Source organism: Festucalex cinctus, chromosome 18, assembly GCF_051991245.1.
Source record: "Festucalex cinctus isolate MCC-2025b chromosome 18, RoL_Fcin_1.0, whole genome shotgun sequence".
Taxonomy (NCBI): Eukaryota; Metazoa; Chordata; class Actinopteri; order Syngnathiformes; family Syngnathidae; genus Festucalex; species Festucalex cinctus.
This window is the reverse complement of record NC_135428.1, coordinates 17,793,420-17,815,909: the sequence shown is the minus strand read 5'-3', so window position 1 is coordinate 17,815,909 and position 22,490 is coordinate 17,793,420. Positions and strand designations below refer to the sequence as shown.

The 22,490-nt window shown below is 40.3% G+C and overlaps 1 protein-coding gene across 1 annotated transcript; it reads right to left on the bottom strand.

Annotated features, from left to right (window-relative positions):
* Positions 1 to 54: 54 nt before the first annotated feature.
* On the bottom strand, positions 55 to 21,789 carry tlcd3a (TLC domain containing 3A). The gene is made up of 5 exons (XM_077505586.1): positions 21,361 to 21,789; positions 12,188 to 12,274; positions 9,246 to 9,465; positions 6,664 to 6,759; positions 55 to 6,203 (listed from the first exon to the last, which is right to left on the bottom strand). Exons 1-5 carry the CDS (start codon positions 21,483 to 21,485, stop codon positions 5,919 to 5,921), a joined length of 813 nt encoding a protein of 270 aa, XP_077361712.1. The 5' UTR covers positions 21,486 to 21,789; the 3' UTR covers positions 55 to 5,918.
* Positions 21,790 to 22,490: the final 701 nt, after the last annotated feature.

Here is a 22,490-nt window from a genome sequence, read left to right as displayed (position 1 = left end):
TTTTAGGATTGCTGGATTGATATTTAGATGACAAAATGACACAGCCACACCAGGTCAAAAGACTATCAAATCAAGTTTATTGACATTTTTTTTAAAGGGGTGCCCAAGTTCAAATGTTATCTTTCCACATCAGTTTTTTTTCCTCAAATTTTGTCATAAAACTATCCAGTCCTCAAAAATAATCAAGCTACAAATCAAGGTCCAAGCCGTCAAAAAAATCTGCTATTTACCCTTTACGCTATCAAAAATAAAGCAGGGGGGTTGGGGCAGGAAGTGATTAAAAAAAACAAAACAAAAAAAACAAAACAAAACAAAAAAATGTTGCGCCAGCAGTGCGTTCACTGACCCACAGAGTGTTTGGGAAACAAATACTAAGTCTGAGAATGTTGCAAATAGTCATAACAAACAACAGGAACACAGCAACCAAATGTTAAGACTTTGATACACAAATTGAGAAAGTATATATCATTTCCATCAATTAAAATAAACACTTGATGAATCAAAAGGTTTTAAATCTTACCATTTTAACTTAAATGTGAATAAATTAACCGGGATTACCTCAAGCGGTAAGTGTAAGAACGCAACAAAAATAAAATCAAATGTTAATTACACATATATTTTTAAAATATGCTTTCAAAAATGATTGCCAACTTCATGCGTAATCCAGGATATGCTGGTGATGATAAACATAGAGCCACAACCTGTAAATGCCGCCTGCCGACTTTTTTCTTTTTTTCACAAGGCACCGACTGGGAACCAAATTTGGTTCGCTGTCTATGGATAAAAATCCCTCTAGCATCACATCACAGCTCAAATATTTGTGCATTTTTGTCAAAACACATCGTTATCAGCAAAAGAAAATGGCAATGTTTTAAAATATGTGAAACTGAAATTGATAATTTTTCTCAATTTCAATGAAATGCGCTTTGACTCATTCTCGCTTTCAACATAAGACTCTACAAATAAGCAGAACTGCTACCCTGTTTGGTAAGTTTGTATGAATTCACAAAAAATAAATAAATCTTCTCTTAATCAATTAAATTCTTCAGCCACAGAGTCACAACAAGCAAGCCCTCTCTCTTCTGTATGTTTTTAAGTGTTAGCATGTAGCAACATTTCCGTACATCCATCTGGTCCTCGCTCGACGACAAAGTGCTCGACATTAATTACCTGCATACCGTCGCTGTTGTCATTTTACTCTCAAACGTACGGAAGAAAATCCTCAAAAAGAATGCATTCCACCGTTTATGATAGCACTGCTACCAGAAAAGATGCTAGCAATACTAACATTTTCGCGACATAGATGTAGGAACGTGTGCTGAGGTGATAGTTAGGAAAATGAAGTGCTTGATCATTAAAATCCCCAAGAATGAGGGTTTTTGTTAGTATTAGTCGATAGTTGACAAGCACAGCAAAGGCCTCTAGTTAGCTAGTACAGCATCAGCTAACGGTGAGTTACTTGTAATTAGCTTGTCACTACTCAAGATTATTGATTTTTTTTTTTTTCACTACACACTAATGCTAACACCTAGCGCTGCCATCCTACATTGTCGTGTTATAGCTGCCCTAAAGCCAATGACATCATTTTTATGTTCATTTTGACCCAAATAACAGATTATAGAAAGTATTAATGGAAGGATACGTTAAGGGGATACTCTAAAATTTGGGAAGACTTTACTTATTTATGTGTGGTTAGCAGCCTTTGTAAGAGATGGTTTACTGGTATAACACAAAAAAAAACCTACATTTGTAATAAATAATTTATGTTCTCCATATTACTAACATGCTAAAATGAACTAAAGTGCCTGACAGTCTTTGGTTTGCCAACCAGTAGAAAGATATCAGGAAGCAGTACAAGATCTGTTGTGTGATAATAGTTTCCAATTTGTGTTGTCATAAGTGTCACAGTGGTATGATGTACACCGTCAACGTAATTAAGTTAATATATCTTTGTCAAACCCTGAGCAGGTAGTATCAAACTTAAGACGATCAAAATCAAACGATAAGCTTAGTAAGCCTTTCACAATTGTGATTTAAAGTCAGTGATTAGACTACATTATACAAATATCTAAATGCATTATGTCGGACAAATTAAAGAAAGGTTTGAGGGCATTTCGGACAAACTTGGCAAAAAGCTGGATTTACGCTGCAGGCTGGATTTACGCTGTATGGTGTTTTTTCGTTTGTTCTTATTTATTAGTTTATCGATTGCTCTCACCTGTATAGGAATTTTGGAATCTGTGCATGTGGGATTTTTTTTCCTAGTTCTGACAGCGTGAATACAAACATTTCTGATGTGTCACTTGAAAACGTACAAAGAAACAAAAAATGAGGTATCGGCATTCCATTGGAAATTGACAATTGGCCCTGCAGTGTAAATCCAACAAAGAGAGGGTTTTTAAAAAGTTAATTAAACACAAACTGTACTGCTAAAAATACTTCAGATCAAGAAATGGTATTAGAACTCCAAGCAGAGATAAAAATGTGCATAGTATAGAAATGTCATACCCACCTAGCACAGCTACAACCCCTAGCAAAAAGTATGGAATCGCCAGTCTTGGACGAGCACTCACTCAGACGTTTTATTCTGTAGATCAAACTCAGATAAAAAGCAAGAAACAGTCGCAAGGTCATTCCAAAGTGCAACATCTTGGCTTTCAGAAACACTAAAAGAAATGAAGAAAAAACATTGTGCTGGTCAGTAAATGTTACTTTTATGGAATCACTCCGTTTTGAGCAGAAAATAAGGACACACCCAGTCAATTTCCTTTCCTTAACTGGGCACCTGCCTCAAATTACATCTGCTCGTTAGCCAGTGCAGTTATCACACCTTGGAGGGCTGCTGGATTGGCAAGAATCATGGCTCCAACAAGGGAGATGTCTCTTGAGACCAAAGACAGGATTATCAAACTTTTTGAAGAAGGTAACTCTACACGTATGGTTGCCAAAGATGTGGGCTGTCCACAGTCAGCTGTATCGAAGATCTGGACCAAGTACAAACAGCATGGGAAGGTTGTTAAATTCAAGCGTACTGGTAGACCAAGGAAGACATCGAAGCGTCAAGACAACTCAAGGCCATATGTCTTGAAAACACAAAATGCACAACAAGACAAATTGAAGAAGAAATGGGAGGAAGCTGGAGTCAATGTATGTGACAGAACTCTGCAAAATGGCTTCAAGGAAATGGGATTTACATACAGGAAAGCTAAAAGGAAACCATCATTGACGCTTCAACAAGAAAGAACAAGACTGCAATGGGCTAAGGAGAGGCAATCATGGACTGTGGATGACTGGATGAAGTTTATCTTCAGTGATGAGTCACCAATCTGCATTGGACAAAGTGATGACGCTGGAACTTTTGTTTGGTGCCGTGTTCCAGTGAGATTTACAAAGAGGACTGCCCGCCCCACTATTTGAGAAGCACTGCATTATATTGACATTTTGGACAACTTTCTTATCTCTTCAATTGAAAAAATGTTTAGGATGATGAAATCATTTTCCAAGATGCCACAGCGCAAAAAATGTGAAAGCATTCATTGGAAAAAGACGCATCCAGTCAATGTCATGGCCTGCAACTAGCCCAGATCTCAACTCAATTGAAAACCTGTGGTGGAAATTGAAAAAAAATGGTCCACATCAAGGCTATGACCTGCAAAGATGGTTTGGCAACCGCAATCAAAGAGAGTTGGCACCAGATTGATGAAGAATACTGTTTGTCACTCATCAAGTCCATGCCTCAGAGACTGCAAGCTGTCATCAAAGCCAGAGGAGGTGCAACTAATAGTGATGTGTTTTGGTTGTTTTTTGGGGTTTTTTTTGTCTGTTTTTCATGAGTCCATATTTTTTTCCTCAGAATGGAGTGATTCCATATATATTTCCCTGCACTTTCTCTGTAAAAGTAACATTTACTGATCAGCACGTTTCATGCTTTTTAATCTGAGTTTGATCGACAGAATAAAACGTCTGAGTGAGTCCAAGACTGCTGATTCGACACTTTTTGCTAGGGGTTGTAATCCAAATATTAATCCAAACAAGGGGGCTGATGTGTTTAAAACAAATAACAAAAAAAAGAAGAAGAAAAGAAAATTCATGTCAAACTGCAGTCCACCATTATCAACACACGAGGGGGCAGATTTATTTATTTATTTATTTTTTAATCTACTGTAAATTTGTATGTTAGCACCACTTCATGCCTGACTAAACCAGCTAGGTTTTTCCACGTGCTCAAAATGCAGACAAAAAAAGCAGAAAGCAAAAATGGTTGTTAAGTGATATTTAACAAATCTTAGTTACGAATTAGGGTAGTGCTACTTGACGGCCATCTTCTTCAAAAATCGCAAACAGATTCCGTCACCAGCATTCAAAGAATTATTAACAAGCAATTTCCCACAAATGGTTTGCCTGGAATGCAACGTGACAAGATGAACGAAAATATGTCAACAAATAAAAATGCTAAACTATCAACCGGCAAAACTTAAATCCTTTTAACTTGATGTCGGTCTTGTAAACATGCAACGTGGCCGTCTTTTTGCATAGATTGTCATTTTCTAGGGGAAAAGTGAAACACAAAAGCGCGTTAATGCATTCCGAGTCCGTTTGTCGTCTCTAAAGCTTTACAGTGTGCGACCGAGTGTCTTGGTCACATAAACAGTGCAGCATTTCTTCTGAAAAAAATTAAACTTGTCATCTGTGATGATATGGTTAGCAGTAGCTATAAGCCTCTTTAACATAGATATCCTGCATCTGAGCCAGAACAGAATGTAGCTTTTCTGCTGTTACGGCTCCGACTTCACCTCGTAGGTGGAATTTTGCCGAGTCGTCTTCATCCCACCCAATTCCCGAACAGCAACAGGGTTGGGGGGGCAACTTTTACTGGCCAGGTAAAAGAGGTTAATGATTAAGTGAATAATAGATTCCATGTGTCAAGTAGTTTAAAGGTTAAGATATATTTGTGATGATGTAAATCTCCAAAAAACCTGAAAGTGTATAAAGCCCTCAAAGCCTCGCTGATAGCTTGCGCTAACCAGCTAATGCTAGCTCACCTTATTGCTCGTCTCTGAGGCAGCGGCTGACCGTGGAGTGAAATCTTCATATATATTAGCTGTCCAGGGTATCAATCACATTAAAGTCAACTAGCCTTCACGTAACAATCGATGGATGATTAAGCACCTAGCATACAGAGGTAATACCACACCCTAGTTGCTAGCACGTCCTCATCTCTGGTTAATACTGCCTGCCTATCACTGTGCAGCAAACATCTCTTGACCTGTGCGATTAATATTTGAGTATCTATTCATCTTTTTCAATCATCAATTAGAAAAACTAAATTAAAAAAATAATAAAATAAAACATTTTCACAAGTGACCTTGACGCTCAGGTCATAAATGTGAAAATCAGGCATTTAATATAATTTGTATGTATTATTAATTTTCTCTGCAATTCCGTATTTAATGTCAGATAAAAAAAAATAAAAAAAACAACAACTAGTGAGTCATGTTTTTCATTTTTGGAAAGCCAATTGATAAATGAAACAAACGACTGATACAATTTGCGGGAACAAGACAGAGTGACGCTACTCTTAAAAACAAAAAGAATACAAATAAATACCTGTCATAGCGGCCGCTTGCTCACGCCATAACAGACCTTCACAGCAAATGGAGAATGATTGTGTCCATCAGGCGTTTGCTCCACTTCCTTTTCGTTGATAAGATCCACAGCCGGACCAGGCTCAAAATGCCAAACATTAGTAGTAGTTTCTTGGGAGAGGTCCGCTGTTAGCAGCAGATTCCAAACTGGAAGGGTGAAATTGTGCAAGAGGGGTAAACGCTGGCAGTCCCCCTGGACTACAGTACAATGGTGGGATGTCGGATATGAGAAGTACAGTAGCTATGTCAGTGCGCTGCTACGGTGACCGCAGATCACTGGCCCTTTGTCGGCGATGAGGACGGATGCCGACTGCGCTGGTACAGGCGGTAGCCCTTTCGGCACAGCAGGACGAACCAGTAGACCTGCGGCGCCAGGATGCAGGAGTTGCCCAGGTTGGCGGCGAGTGACAGGCGGAAGGGCACAGCGTAGAGCGGGATGCCGTAGTAGCGGCCGTAAGCCCAGTACATGAAAGGGAAGAGGGCGATGCGGCACGTGAAGAAAGTCAGCAGCACCATGCCGCCATTGTACTTGTGCAGCCAACCATCCTGGAGGCCCAGCTGGTGGAGGACACAATAGGGTCATACTTTTGTTTCTCCATGTCAAAAGTAGGACACGATTCCTGCTCATAATCACAGTTCACTATTCAAAGTGTTCATGTTTTCAATTGTGTACGATTGGATGCCATTTTAGCCGTCTCAAAGAGCAGTGAGAGAAACAGACAGTAGATGTCAGCAAAGACCATGATGCCGGTTTGCCTTGTTCACCCTGCCTGAACCCTAGTCCTAAATGTACCCCTAACCTCACTAATAACCCAAATCCCCAAACACTAATTGAACATCTTGAATAATGATGATTATTAAGACAAGGGATTGGGCACCCACTCACTTAAAGATCTCATGGCCGATCTTTTGATGCAAATCATTCAGAATGGATACCGTCCACACCAGGAGCCTTTTTTTTCTCTAAGACGGTAAAGTACACAAAAGCCGTTCCCGGGGTGTTCCCGAGCCGCCTCACCTGAATTAGTATCTTCCCCAGGGAGACAAAGGGTGTGCTGAGCTCAGTTAGAAACAAGCAGCCAATGAAGAAATCGCCTTGGTCCTCACGGAAGAACTGAGGAATGGAAAGAAAAGTAAGTTGAGCACACGCAGATCAAGGAAAACAAATATCAGCTTGGTGGAAAATAAACACAGCTGGCATCCAAGGACAAACTCCGGAAGGGAATGTAAGAGTTGGACATAGCTACTGAAAAGGTTGATTCTGGATTGAACCGTTCATAGAAGAAATAACAAAACGCTACAAGGCTGCAAATCTCTCCATTAGGATTGCGGAACACTGTTCGATTGAATCGTTTAACACAGCGTCCCAGCGAATAAATCTCGGCTCCATTAAGATTGTTCAGTTTCTAACGACGGGAGTACTTCCTCAGGTTTATAACCTTTCTTGCGCCATTAGGACGCCGTCCAAGACTTCATACCGGGAACTATTACGAGAAGCCAATCTTGACTTTTATGCATAAGGGCTGCTTAGAAGTAATTAGCGGTAGTAAATGTGTGCCACAAGACCCAACAAATGTGGTTTTGTTTTGTTTTTTTGCTGGTGTGCCCTGAAACATTATCGGGTGTGCCGGTCCTAAAATTATTAATGGGTCTTTGTTCATCCATGTCAGCGGGCTCCACTCGATAGCCGTTAACCTGTGTACAGCGTTCCCCCACCCCACTATTTTGAAGTTATTCATTTTTACGGGTTCAAGTCTAAAGTTGCACGCCTTCCATGTACCCAACTAACCTCAAGAAATAATCGAAAGCAGGGAGCAGGGAGTATTGTTTTATGCTACATTCGTGCTGATGCTCTGTGTGCGCTCAAGTAGCACCTGTTGGAAGGTCTACAATTGCTTTAACTTTTATGCTAATCAAACTATCGCCAATTCCAGTAGAGTGGGCAGTCATGAATGAGGCTTTTCGAATATTGACCTGTGCCTGTGCGGTTAGAGACGCCATCCGACAACAGACGACAGAGGGGAGCGGGACAAAAGCTCCCGTTTGGTAAGCTAGCTAGCTCGTCGATGATGAATAAAGGATGAGCTTACTCTGCCATCTGCCTGTGAAAAGACTGCTAGGAACTTAACACCGCAACTACCTGGCTGGACTACCTCATCCCCCCCCCTCCCCACCACCACCAGTCACAAGCAGTCCAACCCTCAGGAAAACCGGTCAAACGCTCACGCCACCCTTAATTATAAGCTAGTTTGCCTGCGGTATTGGGAGAAGAAAAGGATATTTGCGGATTGACACTCGCCATCTGTCCGACATGCTTGTTAACCTGTGTGCCAGTAAGATGCGTGACATGCTTAATCCTCTTGCAGAGAGAGCCTGAACACATATCTATTTTTATATCTGTCTCCTTTTAAGGGTATGATCGGTAAATCCCTCGGTTACATGACTTTAGTCAAGGTAACCTAAAATAAACCAGAAAGATGCCATTTTTTCAAAATTCTGCATGACCTTTTCTGAGCAAGGTATTCTTTTCTATTTTATAAGGTTATTGACACTATTACATCACTTCTATACTATTAATAATTAAACATTTCTGTAGCTTCTTGCACTTTTTTGACACTGCCTGTAAGCAGTAGTTCCCCCCCATGTCCTTGGATTGGGGGAAGATCTGGCAATTTTCCACCTTCTGAAGGAGCATCACAGTCACAACATGTCTGTCAGTCTGGGTATTCCGTAACTCCAAGATCTTGCCTTGACATTCAGTTCTTCCGCCTTTTTTGTACTTCAGACGTCACAATAGGTGTCATCTGTATTTTACTTATTTTTTAACCCATAGGTAGTATCTTATTTTGAAATGACTTGGTCAGAACCATCAAAAAGCCCAAAACGGGTCACAATACTGCCCACAGGTTTTAAAACAGCAAAGTTCTGTGTAAATAGTTTTTCAGTTAGCCAGCTGACTGAAAAACTGCTCATGCAAATATCAATGTTGATCCAGAAAGAACCTGTTCAATTTTCATGCAGATGCCCAATTTTCCTACCCTTTCATTTTGCTTTTCAAATGATGCTGTGTCGAGTTTTACCAGTTTTAATCGGCAAGACAAGCAGACGGGTGATGAGTTAAGAGCAAGTAGGACTGCAGCTGCAACTAAATTATGTAGCGTAATGTGATCTGCGATTGTTTCCCAGTCAAACAAACAGCCGCGTTTCCACAGGCCTGACGCTTCCCTCCGCGAAATGAGTCAATGCTCATTCGATTGTCACGATCAAGTGTTTTTTCCTGAACTTTGATTCATTCGCGGTAACCACATTCAGACCCTTGAATGGCATCACTTTTCCTCTGGACGATCGACTTCCTGTCCATTCTTAGTACATCTATCTCCAGGGGCTTTACAATTGTGGGCCGGCGTTTTTTTGTTATCTGAAAGAATGTCATCAATAATTATGAGTCCACTGTTGTGGTTCATTTCCTGTTTTCGAACTCGTTCAGAGTGCACCGTCCATTTCTGCTGGTGGGCCATTCGCACAATAGAGTCCAGAATGTTGATGCCTGTGTGATGCCAGCCTTTATCGTAATAATAATAATCGTGACCCCTTCCTCACCAGCGTGATGGGCAGCAGGATGGTGAGCAGGGCGATGTGATGCAGCACCAGCAGGGACTCCCGATGGACGAAGGCCTTCACCGTCTCCAGGGAGTGGTGCTTATACTCTTCATGCCCTTTGACGCGGAAGCGGTGGTAATGGCTGAGGTACATGGCCAGGAGGTCATACGTCATGTAGGGAACGCCAAACCAGATGATAAAGTGGGTGGCCAGCCAGTGCCTGAAGGGAGGGAGGTGAAGGCAAGCAAAAAAATACAAGTTTGAGATTACACTCCATGGAGACCTACTGGACACCTTAATTTTCAGATCATTAGAGATGGGATTTAGGACACTGTCCCTAAAAACCAGTTGGATTCCGTAGTTACCCATACACCCTTTACACAACCGGTTAGTGCGGCAAAATAGACATCGTGGTTGCTTGATCTGCTTCCTGGCAAACTCGTTACGAAAAGTCTTGATAGTTCTCCGTGCTCTTTGGGAAACACTTTTACACCATTTGAAAGAGGAAGTCAAAATCTTAACAGTAATGTGTTCTATGCATCCTCACTAGCCTAAATACGGTATTCTGGTTTATATTGTGTTGGTGAAATATGAATAAAGGAGCAAAATCCAGCAGTTTTTATCAATATGAGAAGGTGGCCATTTTGCCACTTGCTGTCGACTGAAGATGACGTCACAGTTAATGAGGGCTCAGGCAACGACCAATCACAGCTCACCTGTTTTCTGAAGCTGAGCTGTGATTGGTTGTTACCTGAGACCTGAGCAACTGTAATGTCATTTTCACTCATTAGCAAGTTGCAAAATGGCCACCCTCTGAGATTGATAACAACGGCTGGATTTTGCTTCATTACTCATATTCCAGAAATGTAATATTAATCAGAATGTCCTGTTTAGACTAGTGAGGTCACATATAACATATTACTGTCAAGAAATGTTTAAGTTTGACTTCCCCTTTTAGGAGAACAGAAGAGTATATTTACTTTCAATCAAGACCTCTATATCGAGGATGTTATCAGTGCAGCGGTCATTTTAAGAGTTGTATTCCTTTACAAACGTTGTGTGCTGCTTGGCTGCTAAGTTGACATTTGACTGGGGGTTCGAGTGTGCACTCTTGTGCCCTTGCCGTGGATTTAAAGGCAACCTTACGTAAGGGCGGCATAATAAACAGCTCGGATGACCTAATAAGCGCTGATTATGGCGCCGGTTAATTACGTGGACTGAGCGGAGTAAAGCCGCAGGGGCCGAGCCGGGCTCGTGCCCTCTGACCTCCACCAGGGTTCTTTATCTCTTATGGTCATTGGGTGGAGATTAAGAGGGCAGTCAGGCACAACAAACAACACGGCGAGGAAAAGACTGCCTCCATATGACTCAATTTCATCTATTTTGTTCACCTGTGTACCTTTAAAGTTGAATCACATTTCAATCAAGTGTTAACATCAAGAATGGAATTTACAGAAGACCGATAATCTCAATTCATGCTATTTATGTAGCCAACGTCGCTAACACTATCCTGGCTTCACAGGCCCGAACAGCTTTTACTGTTCTAAACTTAGCATAAAGGTGCCGTTACTAATTTCTTCAAGATAAATGCATCTTCTGGGCTTTTTACAATCATCCCTTTTGGTCTATTTGTGTTTCCAGTCTCTTTTCTTTTTTTTCTTGAGGTCACTGTGATGTGGAGTAAAGTGTTACGCCAAAGACCGGAGGCGGCGACAGATTGTTGATAGGGTATTAAGCGTATTCATGGGGTCTGCCTGCAGAGCATGTGTTTGATAAACCCTCCCGGCCTTGTGCGCGTCACAGGACAGCAGAACTGAGCAGCGTTGTGAAGGAATTAAGCCCACAGGGGGAGGAGGGAAGGGGAGGGCCCTGTGGAGATTAGAAGCCTTGAAACTGGGACTGCCCGGGTCTGGCCGCTGACTCAGTAGGATTACGAGGCTAGCATTATCTTACATTCACACTTTCCAAAAAAAAACAAAAAACTTCCAACCTTGAATGGCAACAAGTTAGTTGACAAACGTCATCTACTTTACAAAAAGACAAACAACTCTGTATAATTATGTAAATGTGAGTACTCAACACGAGGACATTATTAGACTGTAGGGGTGTGAATTGCCTAGTACCTGACGATTCGATTCGTATCACGATTCACAGGTCACGATTCGATTCGATACCGATTAATCCCGATACGAATTTATAACTCGATTGTTGCGATTTTTTTTCATTCAAATTTAGAAAATACTAATCAGTAAGCTTGTAGAGTGTAAGATTTATATGAAAATGTATTATTTATTTATCTGAAATTTCTGTCTTATAGAGGTTGTAATCTGTTTCATGTTTGAACAGCATTAAAATAAAATATTAAGGCTTAATGTTCCGTTCATATAACATTCTTCCATGCTCAAGGTGTGAATCCTAACCCGAAGTCAGACGTTTTGTTGAATATTTTTCCATTAAAAATGGAAGTTTAAAAATCGATTCACACACACACACACAAAAAAAAAAAAAAAAGGCAATGATGATAAGACGTTGAATCGGTAAGACTACCGAATGAACAATTCTGAGCTCTTAAAAAAAATAAATAAAAAAAAATTAAAAAAAATAAAAAAATAAAAAAAAATCGATTTTTTTTTATTGAATCGATTCGAGAATCGCGCGATGTAGTATCGAAATATATCGCCGAATCGATATTTTTTTAACACCCCTATTAGACTGTATAAACTGTATTGGATATACTAGATAAATACTTGGTTTTGGAACATTTTGTGGTCCGCCCCCTTAAGCTCAAAGTGCAATATTTGTGATTTGCTGACAATCTCGAATGCTGCAATGCTAGCACATTCCGGTACGGTTACAAAGATAACGGGATCAAACGTGTTAATGTAACAGGAGTCACATTACAGACAAATGTTTCGTGACAGGGATGGGTTAACTCAACAAACCTGCTGTTGATGACGTTGCCTCTGCACGACATCACAATGACGACTCCTGCTGTGGTTGCCATGACGGCATGGATGGACGATACCAATCTGAGAAAAAGACACAAACAATGAAATGATTAAAAACCAGCAGACTAAGATGAGTTTAGACAATGTTGTTAAGTTTCCCGACAGAACTTTATAGGGAAGTCAAGTCCCAAAACAAAATATTTTCTATGCGCCTGCATTAGTTCCAAACACGGCATTCTGATTAATATTGCATTTGTGGATGAATATGAATTAAGCAGAAAACTCCACCTGTTTTTGTCCATCTCGAGGGCGGCCATTTTGCCACTTGCTGTCGAATGAAAATGACATCACAGTGCGTAAAATGACCAATGACCAATCACGGCTCACCTGTTTTCTGGGTTTGGTCATGTTACATTTGGAAGCTGAAACTGTGATGTCATTTTCAGTCGCCAGCAAGTGGCAAAATGGCCGCCTGCTGAGATGGATCAAAACGGGTGGATTTTTGATTCTTAATTCATACTACACAAACACAGAATTAATCAGAATACCATGTGGGGACGCATAGAACGTACCGGCATTATTCTAATGAACATTTCTGACCTGATTTCCCCATTCAGTGATTCCAGTTCATATGGACCTACAAAAAAGCACCACTGCTCTTAAAACTCTTAGGGGCATATTCACTAAAGGTTTGCGTCGCCTTTGCACGGCGCTAACCGGTAAAAATGGAGCACCTACTTCACTAAACACGCGCAGTGCGCTGCCAACCAGATTGCGCCACGGTGCGCAGGTGTTATTTGCGCATATGTAAATTACACATCTCAACTCAAAACTTTATTTATAAAGCGCTTTAAGAACAGACATTGCTGTATACAAAGTGCTGTACATAAACATAAATATCAGTTTTGCAGTAAACAAGAATAAAGCAAACATTTTGAAGTGCGAATACAAGTTTTTTTTGTTTTTGTTTTTTTACAAGTAAATATGCATTTTATGATCATTTGTACGTGCCAGATGCATACTGTACGGCCACGCCAACCTCTGAAAATATATATTTGAAAAACAATCGTACCAATCATTTGTACTTTCTGAAGGAATGACGTCGTTGTCGTCCTCTCTGCTCTGTACAGCTTAATGGCGCTATAAACACTTACACTCGGTCCAACCTCGCTTTCTGATAATGCCATCTTTTTCGCAACTGTTACTATACTACAATGTTCTTGGCGCAAATCCATTGCCATGTGTGGTAAATCAGGTGCAAATTTGCTCCAAGCTGTCAGTTTTGTGGGCGTGTTTGCGCCGGTATATGATTAGAGTGATATCCTTAGTGAATAGGTGGGTAACTGGGCGCAGAATCCAGGTGCAGTTATGATGCAATATTTCACGCTATTACCGGATGCAGTACATTGCTAGTGAAATACCCCTTAGTTCTGTTTAAACACTAAAGCAGGTCCCAAAATTTGAAAAACGATGGTGGGATGGTGAAACAATGTGTGCGTTTATCATGCAGCGGCGAGGTGAACCTGCCGTCACCTCACGCTAATCTGTATTGGATCGCTGCCATGGTAGCCACCTGATGGGTCGACTACAAAACCTCAAGCCTGATCTGGGGCTAAACTACTCAGTCGACACACTAACTTCGACCTAAACTTAACACGCATTTGTTTACATTTAACCCTCAACCCTTATTGCCACAAGCATTTCTAGGAGTGTCACAAGACCCAGATTTTTACACAGCCCGTTCATTGTGTGTCCGCCAGTAACCCCCCTCCTCGGCCTCCTCTCCCTGCTGCTGCCGCTGACAGTCCGCCGGCGTGACCAGAAAGAGGGAGAGTGGAGGGGAACAGGAAAGGGGGGGGGGGGTGATCCTCCTGGCTGCCTTGTTGGGTAATTCGCTCTTTCCTGCCATGCAAATCTCAACTCTGCGTTCACTCGCAGCGCGTTTGCGGACGGCAGGCCGCTTGTTCTTTCACGTGCCGTCACACTCACGTCTGACAGCGGCGAACTACGTCACTGCTGCTTTTGCGTGGGCAGTGCAGTAAACGGGAGTACAGTTGACCCCGGTGAATGTGTGGTCAGGAGCCAGGCCAGTCTGCGAATAGCGAAAATCTGCATATATTGGACTCCCATTCGAGATGCATTTTTTTCTTTTTAACACACACAAAAAAAATCTTGATCAACTCTTTGACGGCCAAAAACGTTTAACAACGATTAGTAAAATCACGATGTATGCCGCTATAAACGTTAAATGACGTCAACTACCGTTTTTTTTCCGCGCTATAAGGCGCACTTATGTTATGCTGCGCTAAAGGGAAAGTCAACAAAACAGTCAGATAGGTCAGTCAAACTTTATTAATAGATTACAAACCAGCTTTCTGACAACTCCATTTACTCCCAAAATGAATAAACAGCTGTTTTATTATTTTCTCTGAGGTAAATTATTAGTATTAGCTAGCGATCCAAGCTGGCGGGATCATCTGCGCATGCGTGTCACCGTTCATGCAGGATCACCGATAGCGTCTTGACAGCGAGACCTGTTGTGGCTCAATATTGATCCATATATAAGGCGCACTGGATTATAAAGCGCATGGTCAGCTTTTGAAAAAATTGAAGGCTCTTAGGTGCACCTTATAGTGCGGAAAATACGGTATGTCTTTTTGTTTTTTAACAATAGGTGGGTTTCATGTGACGTCACGACAAGCGCCCAACCCCAGATGGGGGACAGGAAGTAATTTCCCCATCAGAAAGAGCTGAGAAAATGCCAACGTTTTGTACTGTTTATGAGTCTAATTGAGAAAAAAAATAAAAGCTAGCCGAATGTAGTAACCCATAAGGGTGATATTTTTTATTTTTATTTGTTTTTAATTACCGAAAGAAGACGGCAGACCTGTATTAAAAACCCTCGTCTGAAATCCGGAGGAGCAAAGTTGGACAACACTCGTATATGCAGTGATCACTTTGTGAAAAGTAAGGATACAGTAATGAAACTACTTACATAGCTGAATAAAACTCAACTGGCTGATGTGATATTACTGGAAACATAGCTAACCGTATTATTATGTGGAGTTTGTTCTACAGCTTGCCCATGTTAGGTGGCTGTGTCTTTGTTTTTAGCAATGCTAGCGACGTTAGCTATGACGAGTGGTTCTTAAATTGAGGTCCTTCTTCCAGGAAGGCCACAACATACGTTAGACCTCTGAGAATGGTTAACCTAGCAACACGTAGAAAATAGCAGGTAAAGTAACAGCCAGCTAGCTTGTAGGCTGATGCCAGTGGTACCTTTGTGCACATTTGAGTTGAAAAGAGAATGATCCTGAATGACATTTGCTCACTCAAACAAAAACAAGATGGCAGCCATTTCGTGATCCAAGTTAGCCTACCCAATCACACACAAAATCGTTGTTAGCCTCCAGGCTTTTATACGCCTTCATTTGGCTAGCGGTCTAGTATGATGTCTGGAGGACGAGGTAGTTCGCAATGTCGATTGCCTCCACACCAGGAAAATCCGACACGAGTTCGGAAAAATCTCTTTTCCTCAGAGTGTAAGGATCATAGCTGACATATCTGACTATTTTTAGAGCCTGTCAGCTACTTCCAGGCTCACCAAACGCTTTTGCATAGTCGCTTTACATCATTTTCAATGGGTGTTCCCTACTTCCTGACCCCCAGTTGAATTTCGCGTGCTGCCGGAATCACGTGATTGCAATCCACCTATGGGAAGTGCGACGTCTAATGGAGCGCTGCCTGGTCAATGGGGTTGTGGAATCAAAAACACCTACTAACTATGGCCAGCAGATGGCAGCATTGTATCTCTTTTCAATGGGCTGCCGGTGTATGGAATTACAAAGAAACATGAAGGAATCTGATGAAATCGTACATTTTCAAGGATGACACGTGAATAATCGAAGCCGTTGTCACATTAAACCTAATTCACAGAGCGTCACTAAACAAAAAATATTATTGTCAAAAGTAGGGGTCGGCGATATGACAATATTAGATCGTTAAAGGGCCAGTCTGCCGGTTTGACTCTGGAAAAGGTTAAATACAGGATTTAAACAAACAATTATTACAATTATTATGTTTCGTTTAAAGGCCCAGTCTGCCGGTTTGACTCTGGAAAAGGCACTTTTTAAATACAGGATTTAAACAAACAAACTACTTCTCAATTTACAGATCAAGGCTTGTCTTCATTTCTGGTGGTGATTTTGTCCTAGTTTTTGTGTGCCAGTATGTGGCGTGAAATATTGGAATAGTCCCAAACTATTTTCAGATTTAAAATGTTATATAAAAACATGGTATGGTCACAATATATCAGAGGACCTTGAATTTATAAATACTTGGTTCAAATGTGTCCTTGCTGTTACTACTGTTGTTATTGTCTATTACTAAAGTTGATATGTATGTTTATGTCTTATTCTAAATATCATATTCTTGGAACATATACAGTAATGTATTACTATTGTTGGTATGAATCATAAGAATGTGATATATGTTACCTATGATAACATCACCATTATTAGCACTTAATAACTCTGTTAATGGTATCCCATTATATTATTTATGTACTGATAAATTGTTTAAGATAGAAATACTGTAACTTGCAGGAAGTACTGTATATTTGTGTTTTTACACATTAGAGACGAGGGTGGGATTAAATAAGTTTTCTTCTCCCCACTCCCTTTCAGGCAAAATCATAAATGTTCCTCTCTTTTCTCTTATTTTTTTCTGTTCATATTGTGAAACTACAGTACGAATTGTTGCTCCTGTGTTCAACTGTACACTATTGCTTGAAATAAAATAAAAATGAATGAATGAATGAATGAATGAATGAATGAATGAATGAATCTAATGAAAGAATGGAATACAATCTTTCATTTGGTATCCACCTTGTATTGTGTATATATAGTAAAAGCACACAATATTCTGCTTGCCATGAAATATGAGTTAAAATTCTTGAAATCGGCTGGCACTGTCGTTTTTGTTTTGTTTTTTAATTTATTTATTTATTTATGTATTTATTTTATAACGTGTGGCGGTAAAAGAGTTAACACTGAGTAACCATTAAAGTGTTTTCCACAAAAAAATGTATGTTGCTAATTAAGGGTGTATTCAGACCAGAAAAGTCCTTTAGGCCGCTTGTTTGGTCTGGACCAAAAGCGGCCTTTATTTATTTTTTTAGTTTGGTGCGGTTCATATTCACACTGTGCTTTTTGTAAGTGGGCTATATTGCGTAATCACGTCGACCCACGTGACAATCCGTGCTCCCATTGGACAAAAATGACGAGGGCTGTACGCGTTCGAAACCCGGAAATAGCGGAAAACGTGAAATTCCGACGTGCTGCATTACTGCGCTGCATATTTCTTGCGTTATTAGATGCAAGATGTATGCGAGCGTCAAGGGCAGCTCATTCAAGGGAGGTTCCGCCACGCTGGTGCTAATTTTGGAACGCGCCGTCGATTGCGTGTAGTAAATGTAGGAGCAGTTCCGCTCCGCTTACCCCGCACCCACCACAACATGCGGACAGCAGCTTGGCTAAACAGAATACGAATGATTATGAATGAATTTAGCACAATATTCACTACCGGGCAATATTCTCTCCCCCCCGCGATACTTGACTACGATGGCTTGTTAAGCCCAAAAAGGCGCATATGTCCAGCAGTTGGAGCGGATCAGCCGTGGTTTGTATTCAGACTGCAAAGCGAACCGCCCGAGTGCGTTTGGAAGCGGACCGAGACAACCTCAAAAAGTGGGTCTCGGTCCCCTTGTTTGGTTCGCACCAGGATTCGTTTGTGTGTATTCAGACCTGCACAAAAGGTCCGGACCAGCGTGGGAAACTAATTCTGGTCCGTTTAAAGTGGAGAAAACAGTGCAGGACTGAATACACCCTAATTCTAATGAATATCTATAGTCTGGTGAGTGACATGTGTGCCCGTGGATGGCAGTTATGGCTGTTGAGTTTAATTTAGCAGCTGGATGTTAACTTGTTAATTGTTCCCCAATGTGCTTATTATTACGTGTTTATTTATTTATTTATTTATTTTGACCATCTGGCGGTGATAGGCGACATAGAATTAGCTAACCTTGTGTTGTGGTGGTACGTGAGTTAGTTCTATTTTAGAGTAGACACTTTGTAGTTTTCTTATCTAAATGTGGAATAATCCCAAACTTTGGACACACAGAGTATTACTTGCGTCCGCATTAACATTAGTTTGTGTGGATTGGGAATAATGATGACCCCTGTAAAGTTTTGAGGTAGGCATTCATGTGCATTAAATTTTATTGTTTATCCCATGATTTGAGTTATTCCATAAAGTATTTCAGGCCGAGACAGCACCATCAGAGATGTAAACGCCAGCGGTGACTGTAGATGTTTAGTACATACACAAAGAGGGCCACGTTTTTTTTTATTTGTTAGGTTTCCACAAGAACCACTTCCGTTTTGTTCAGTCTGTAAAGTCATCAAAACTTTGGGACCATCGGTTGAATTTGTAGAAAAGCACATAATGAGTCCAGGGCAATGTTGCGAGGGTTAACATTTATCAAGACTCCGGGGGACTTTTATCAGTCCTTTTCATCCGCAAGTTGTCGCAAAGCACGTGATGTTCAGCTTGCGAGGGTTAATGTTTCTTTTTTTTTGTTTCTCGTTTGAGAAAACAAGCAGCCTGACATGGCCCGCGGCGTTTTCCCGTCAGATGAGCATTAGTGGAAATAGGGAGGCATTATTCGGGGAAGGTGGAGGGCACAGCTAACTGAGCAGCAGTCAGCCCAGGCTTGGCTCGGAAGAGGATTAAAGCAGGGTGACAGTGAACCAATGAGCACTGAAGTGCGCGACTGTGCAATATGAAGAGTCTGTCATTTGACGATTATTTCTTTAAAAGTAGCCATTGTGACAAGCTCGGGTTGAATTGCAATACATCCGGCATCACATTAAAAACCATTAAGTGGTGATTTCTGGTATGTGCCAATATGAGCAGCCACGCAGGGTGGCATGAATCGTAATCAATGTATGTTTGTACTTTTTTTTTTTTTTTTTTTTTGCATGTTAAATTTTAAATTGTGTCCTGTTTTTTTTCATAAAGTGATGGACTATAGAAATGTTTTTATCGATTCCAAAAATAATTATAGTTATTAAAGCAGTCGCCAATCTTTAGATGAATATAGCTTAGCTCATTGTCTGTTTCTTCTTAACAAAACTACTTAAAAGTAAAACGTATGTTGATAACTATTATAACTAGTGATAGACCGATGTTTTATTCAGGGACGATGCCGATACCGATTATTAGTTGTCAAGGAGGCCGATAACCGATATTTCAAGCCGATATTCATTTGCAGTAAGAGAAAAAATAATAGCGTAAAAAAAAAATTAATTACCTTTTCTTTTCATTTTAAACATAAAGAATAAGCATCCATCCATCAATTTTCTAAGAATAGGCATCCATCCATCCATTTTTTGACGGCTTATTCCTCACAAGGGTCACGGGGGATGCTGGAGCCTATCTCAGCTGGCTTTTGGGCAGTAGGCGGGGGACACCCTGGACTGGATGCCAGCCAATCGCAGGGCATAAAGAATAGACAGCTTTAATTAAAAAATTTAATAGAAATTGTAGGGAACTTCCAGGGTTAACATAAGCTAAATTCAAAATTAAGTAAACAAATAATAAAATAATTTTCTACTGTAAATAAAGTTTTCCAAAATTTCAACATAATTTCTAAAAAGAAAAAATGTATTCTTATTTTTATTATAAATTAAAAAGTATTGGGACTTCCCAGTGTTTGCAGTAAATGAATGAATGAATGAATAAATAAATAAATAAATAAATAAATAGTTTTCTCAAGTTTTCCAAAATTTCAACATAATTTCTATTTTTTTTATATATATATAAATTAAAAAGTGTTGGAACTTCCCAGTGTCAGCAGTAACAAATGTATGCAAAATGAAATGTATCTAATTTTGGGTTTTTGACAGGGTTCAAAAGAACTTTAAAAGATCTTCGCAGACAGTAAAAAATTGTCTGAATATGTTTGAAATGTTTTTGCAACAAGTAAAAAGTGTCTGTGAACATCTTACAAATCCTGATGAAAACCCTAAATTTGCTACGTTCGCACTGCTCGGTGAGATTCCAGCTTTATTGGCCTTCAGGTTCGTAGAAAGGCCGATGGCAATATTTGTCAACATGCCAAATATCGTCATCGATCTATCCCTAATTATAACAAGTACACAAAGTATCCCAACGTTGCTTAGATACATGTAATTAAGTAAATGTAGCTTGTTAGCCACCTCTTGCATGAAGTTATCAATGTCAAGGCCTCAAGTCTAAATGGTGGCATTTTGCCCCTAAAATTGAGACAGTGCAACTAAAATTTTTATACACTCGCGCCAGTGTAATCACTAAATTTGCAGTTGTTTTTTACTTTTGTTGAATGTTTTTCATTAATGTCAAACTTCTCCTCACTTCAGCCCATTTAACAATACTATAGTGAAAATGAGTGGGATGAATATTTACCTTGTAAGTCAATTTATAGTGTGTGCTCCTAAATCTTCTACTTGTACCCCAAAAATGTTGTTGGAAGAGACTGACTGGGTTGGGGGCTGTGCACAAGGTGCCATTCAAGCTAGGACTGCAACTGTTTAGATAAATTGTTTGAATGGTTGTTAGTCTTTGTGTGTCTTCTGAGTGTTTGGTGACTGGTCCAGACAGTGTGCAGCCCACTTTTCATCAAGGATTAGCTAGAATAGGTTCAACTATATTGGGCAGACAGGATGTATAGGACATGGATGATTAGAATTTTTGAGTATTGTATCAGGATTACATAATGGGCCACATTGACGTGCACCCGAGGGCCCCATACGGCCCACGGGCCACAGTTTTCAACATAACCTCTTTGACGTCTTTGACGTGAATCAAAGACACGTCACAGAAACAACTTTAAAAAAATATATATATATATATACATAATAACGAAAGCTTATTATCAAGCGTGCAAAGACTCAAAGCCAAGGTTAATAAACGGCGCCCAGTTGAACCCAAAACAATGGAGGAGAAACAAGCTAGCTGAGAACGCTGGTTGGACAGCGTCGTCCCCCCTCGCAATGAATGAAACGAAAAGAAAAAAAAACTCCACACTGAGCGACATCATAAACACTTGCTGTTCTCTTTTTTCTTACCTTTCGCTAACGAGCACCACGTCGGCATCGCTCCAATCCTTGAACACTCGGGGCAGGATTTTCCTGAAGGCGAAGAACAAGCCAGGGAAAACTACGGCGCCACAAGCTAACACTTGAAACATCATGACCCTTTTTTTATTTAGATTTTTTTCCGCCGCTTTCAAAAAATAAAATTAAATAAATAAAATACAAATCCAGACTCGACTAAAGCCCTCCTGCTTTCGTCGACGGTTCACATCACACGTCGTTGGGGCATTGTGTCGCGTGTCCCGAGCTGGTTGCTGGCGGTGCTGGTGGCGAGTTTTGACCGGCTGGGAACGGTCCACTACCATCCGGGACGAGGTTCTCCTACTCCGAGTCGGTCCTCAGCAGCAGCAGCACCGCTACTGTGAAGCTAACGGACGGAAGTACATCACGCTTCCTCCCGGAGATTGTCGAAATAAGAGGGATTTTCAGAATAAAAGTATTAGTTTCCGATTTGAGGGCGTTCCAGCGATTTGGGGATTTTTTTTTCCCCCTCCCTCATCCATTTGAACCACAAATAATCCAATGTTGCACTTGATATCGTATTTTTGTTTTGAAACGTGGGTTAATTTAAACGTGGCTGAATTTGCATTCTTGCAAACGGCCACTAGATAGCGCCCAAAGTACAAAAAACACCGAAGCAGTTTGAAAACTCTGGGCCTTCACCATGCAACTCTCTTTATTTCTAGTTCAACTGTAACAAAGTGCTGTACATAAAATAAAGACTGAAATAATGAAAATAAAAATAATATAACAAATAAGTAATTAAAATACTCGTTTCTAATTAAAATATAGACGACCCCACACTCCATTTGCATTTAGCATAAAGCAGTTGCAGAGTTGTATGCTACTTTAATTAGTCAAAAGTTCAGAACATGTTTATAGATTGATTCCATCATGATTTGTTTATTCGTATAGTGCGTTCGTTTCAGAGTACAGTGGGACATGTATTTCAATTTTAAAAATAAAACACTGAATAAGCAGTATTGTATTAAATAATTGACACAAAAAAGTAATTACAAATAACTTATCAACAGTGAAAGCTGATTCATTATGAATATAATAAAAACTAATAGAAGTATGAATGAGGGTACTCTATTCACACT

Coding starts and splice junctions, on each gene's coding strand:
- tlcd3a (XM_077505586.1), bottom strand. CDS start 21,485: ATGATGTTTCAAGTGTTAGCTTGTGGCGCCGTAGTTTTCCCTGGCTTG. Junction 9,466..12,187: donor GGCAACGTCATCAACAGCAG/GTTTGTTGAGTT, acceptor CCCTCCCTTCAG/GCACTGGCTGGCCACCCACT. Junction 6,760..9,245: donor TCCTGCTGCCCATCACGCTG/GTGAGGAAGGGG, acceptor TCCATTCCTCAG/TTCTTCCGTGAGGACCAAGG.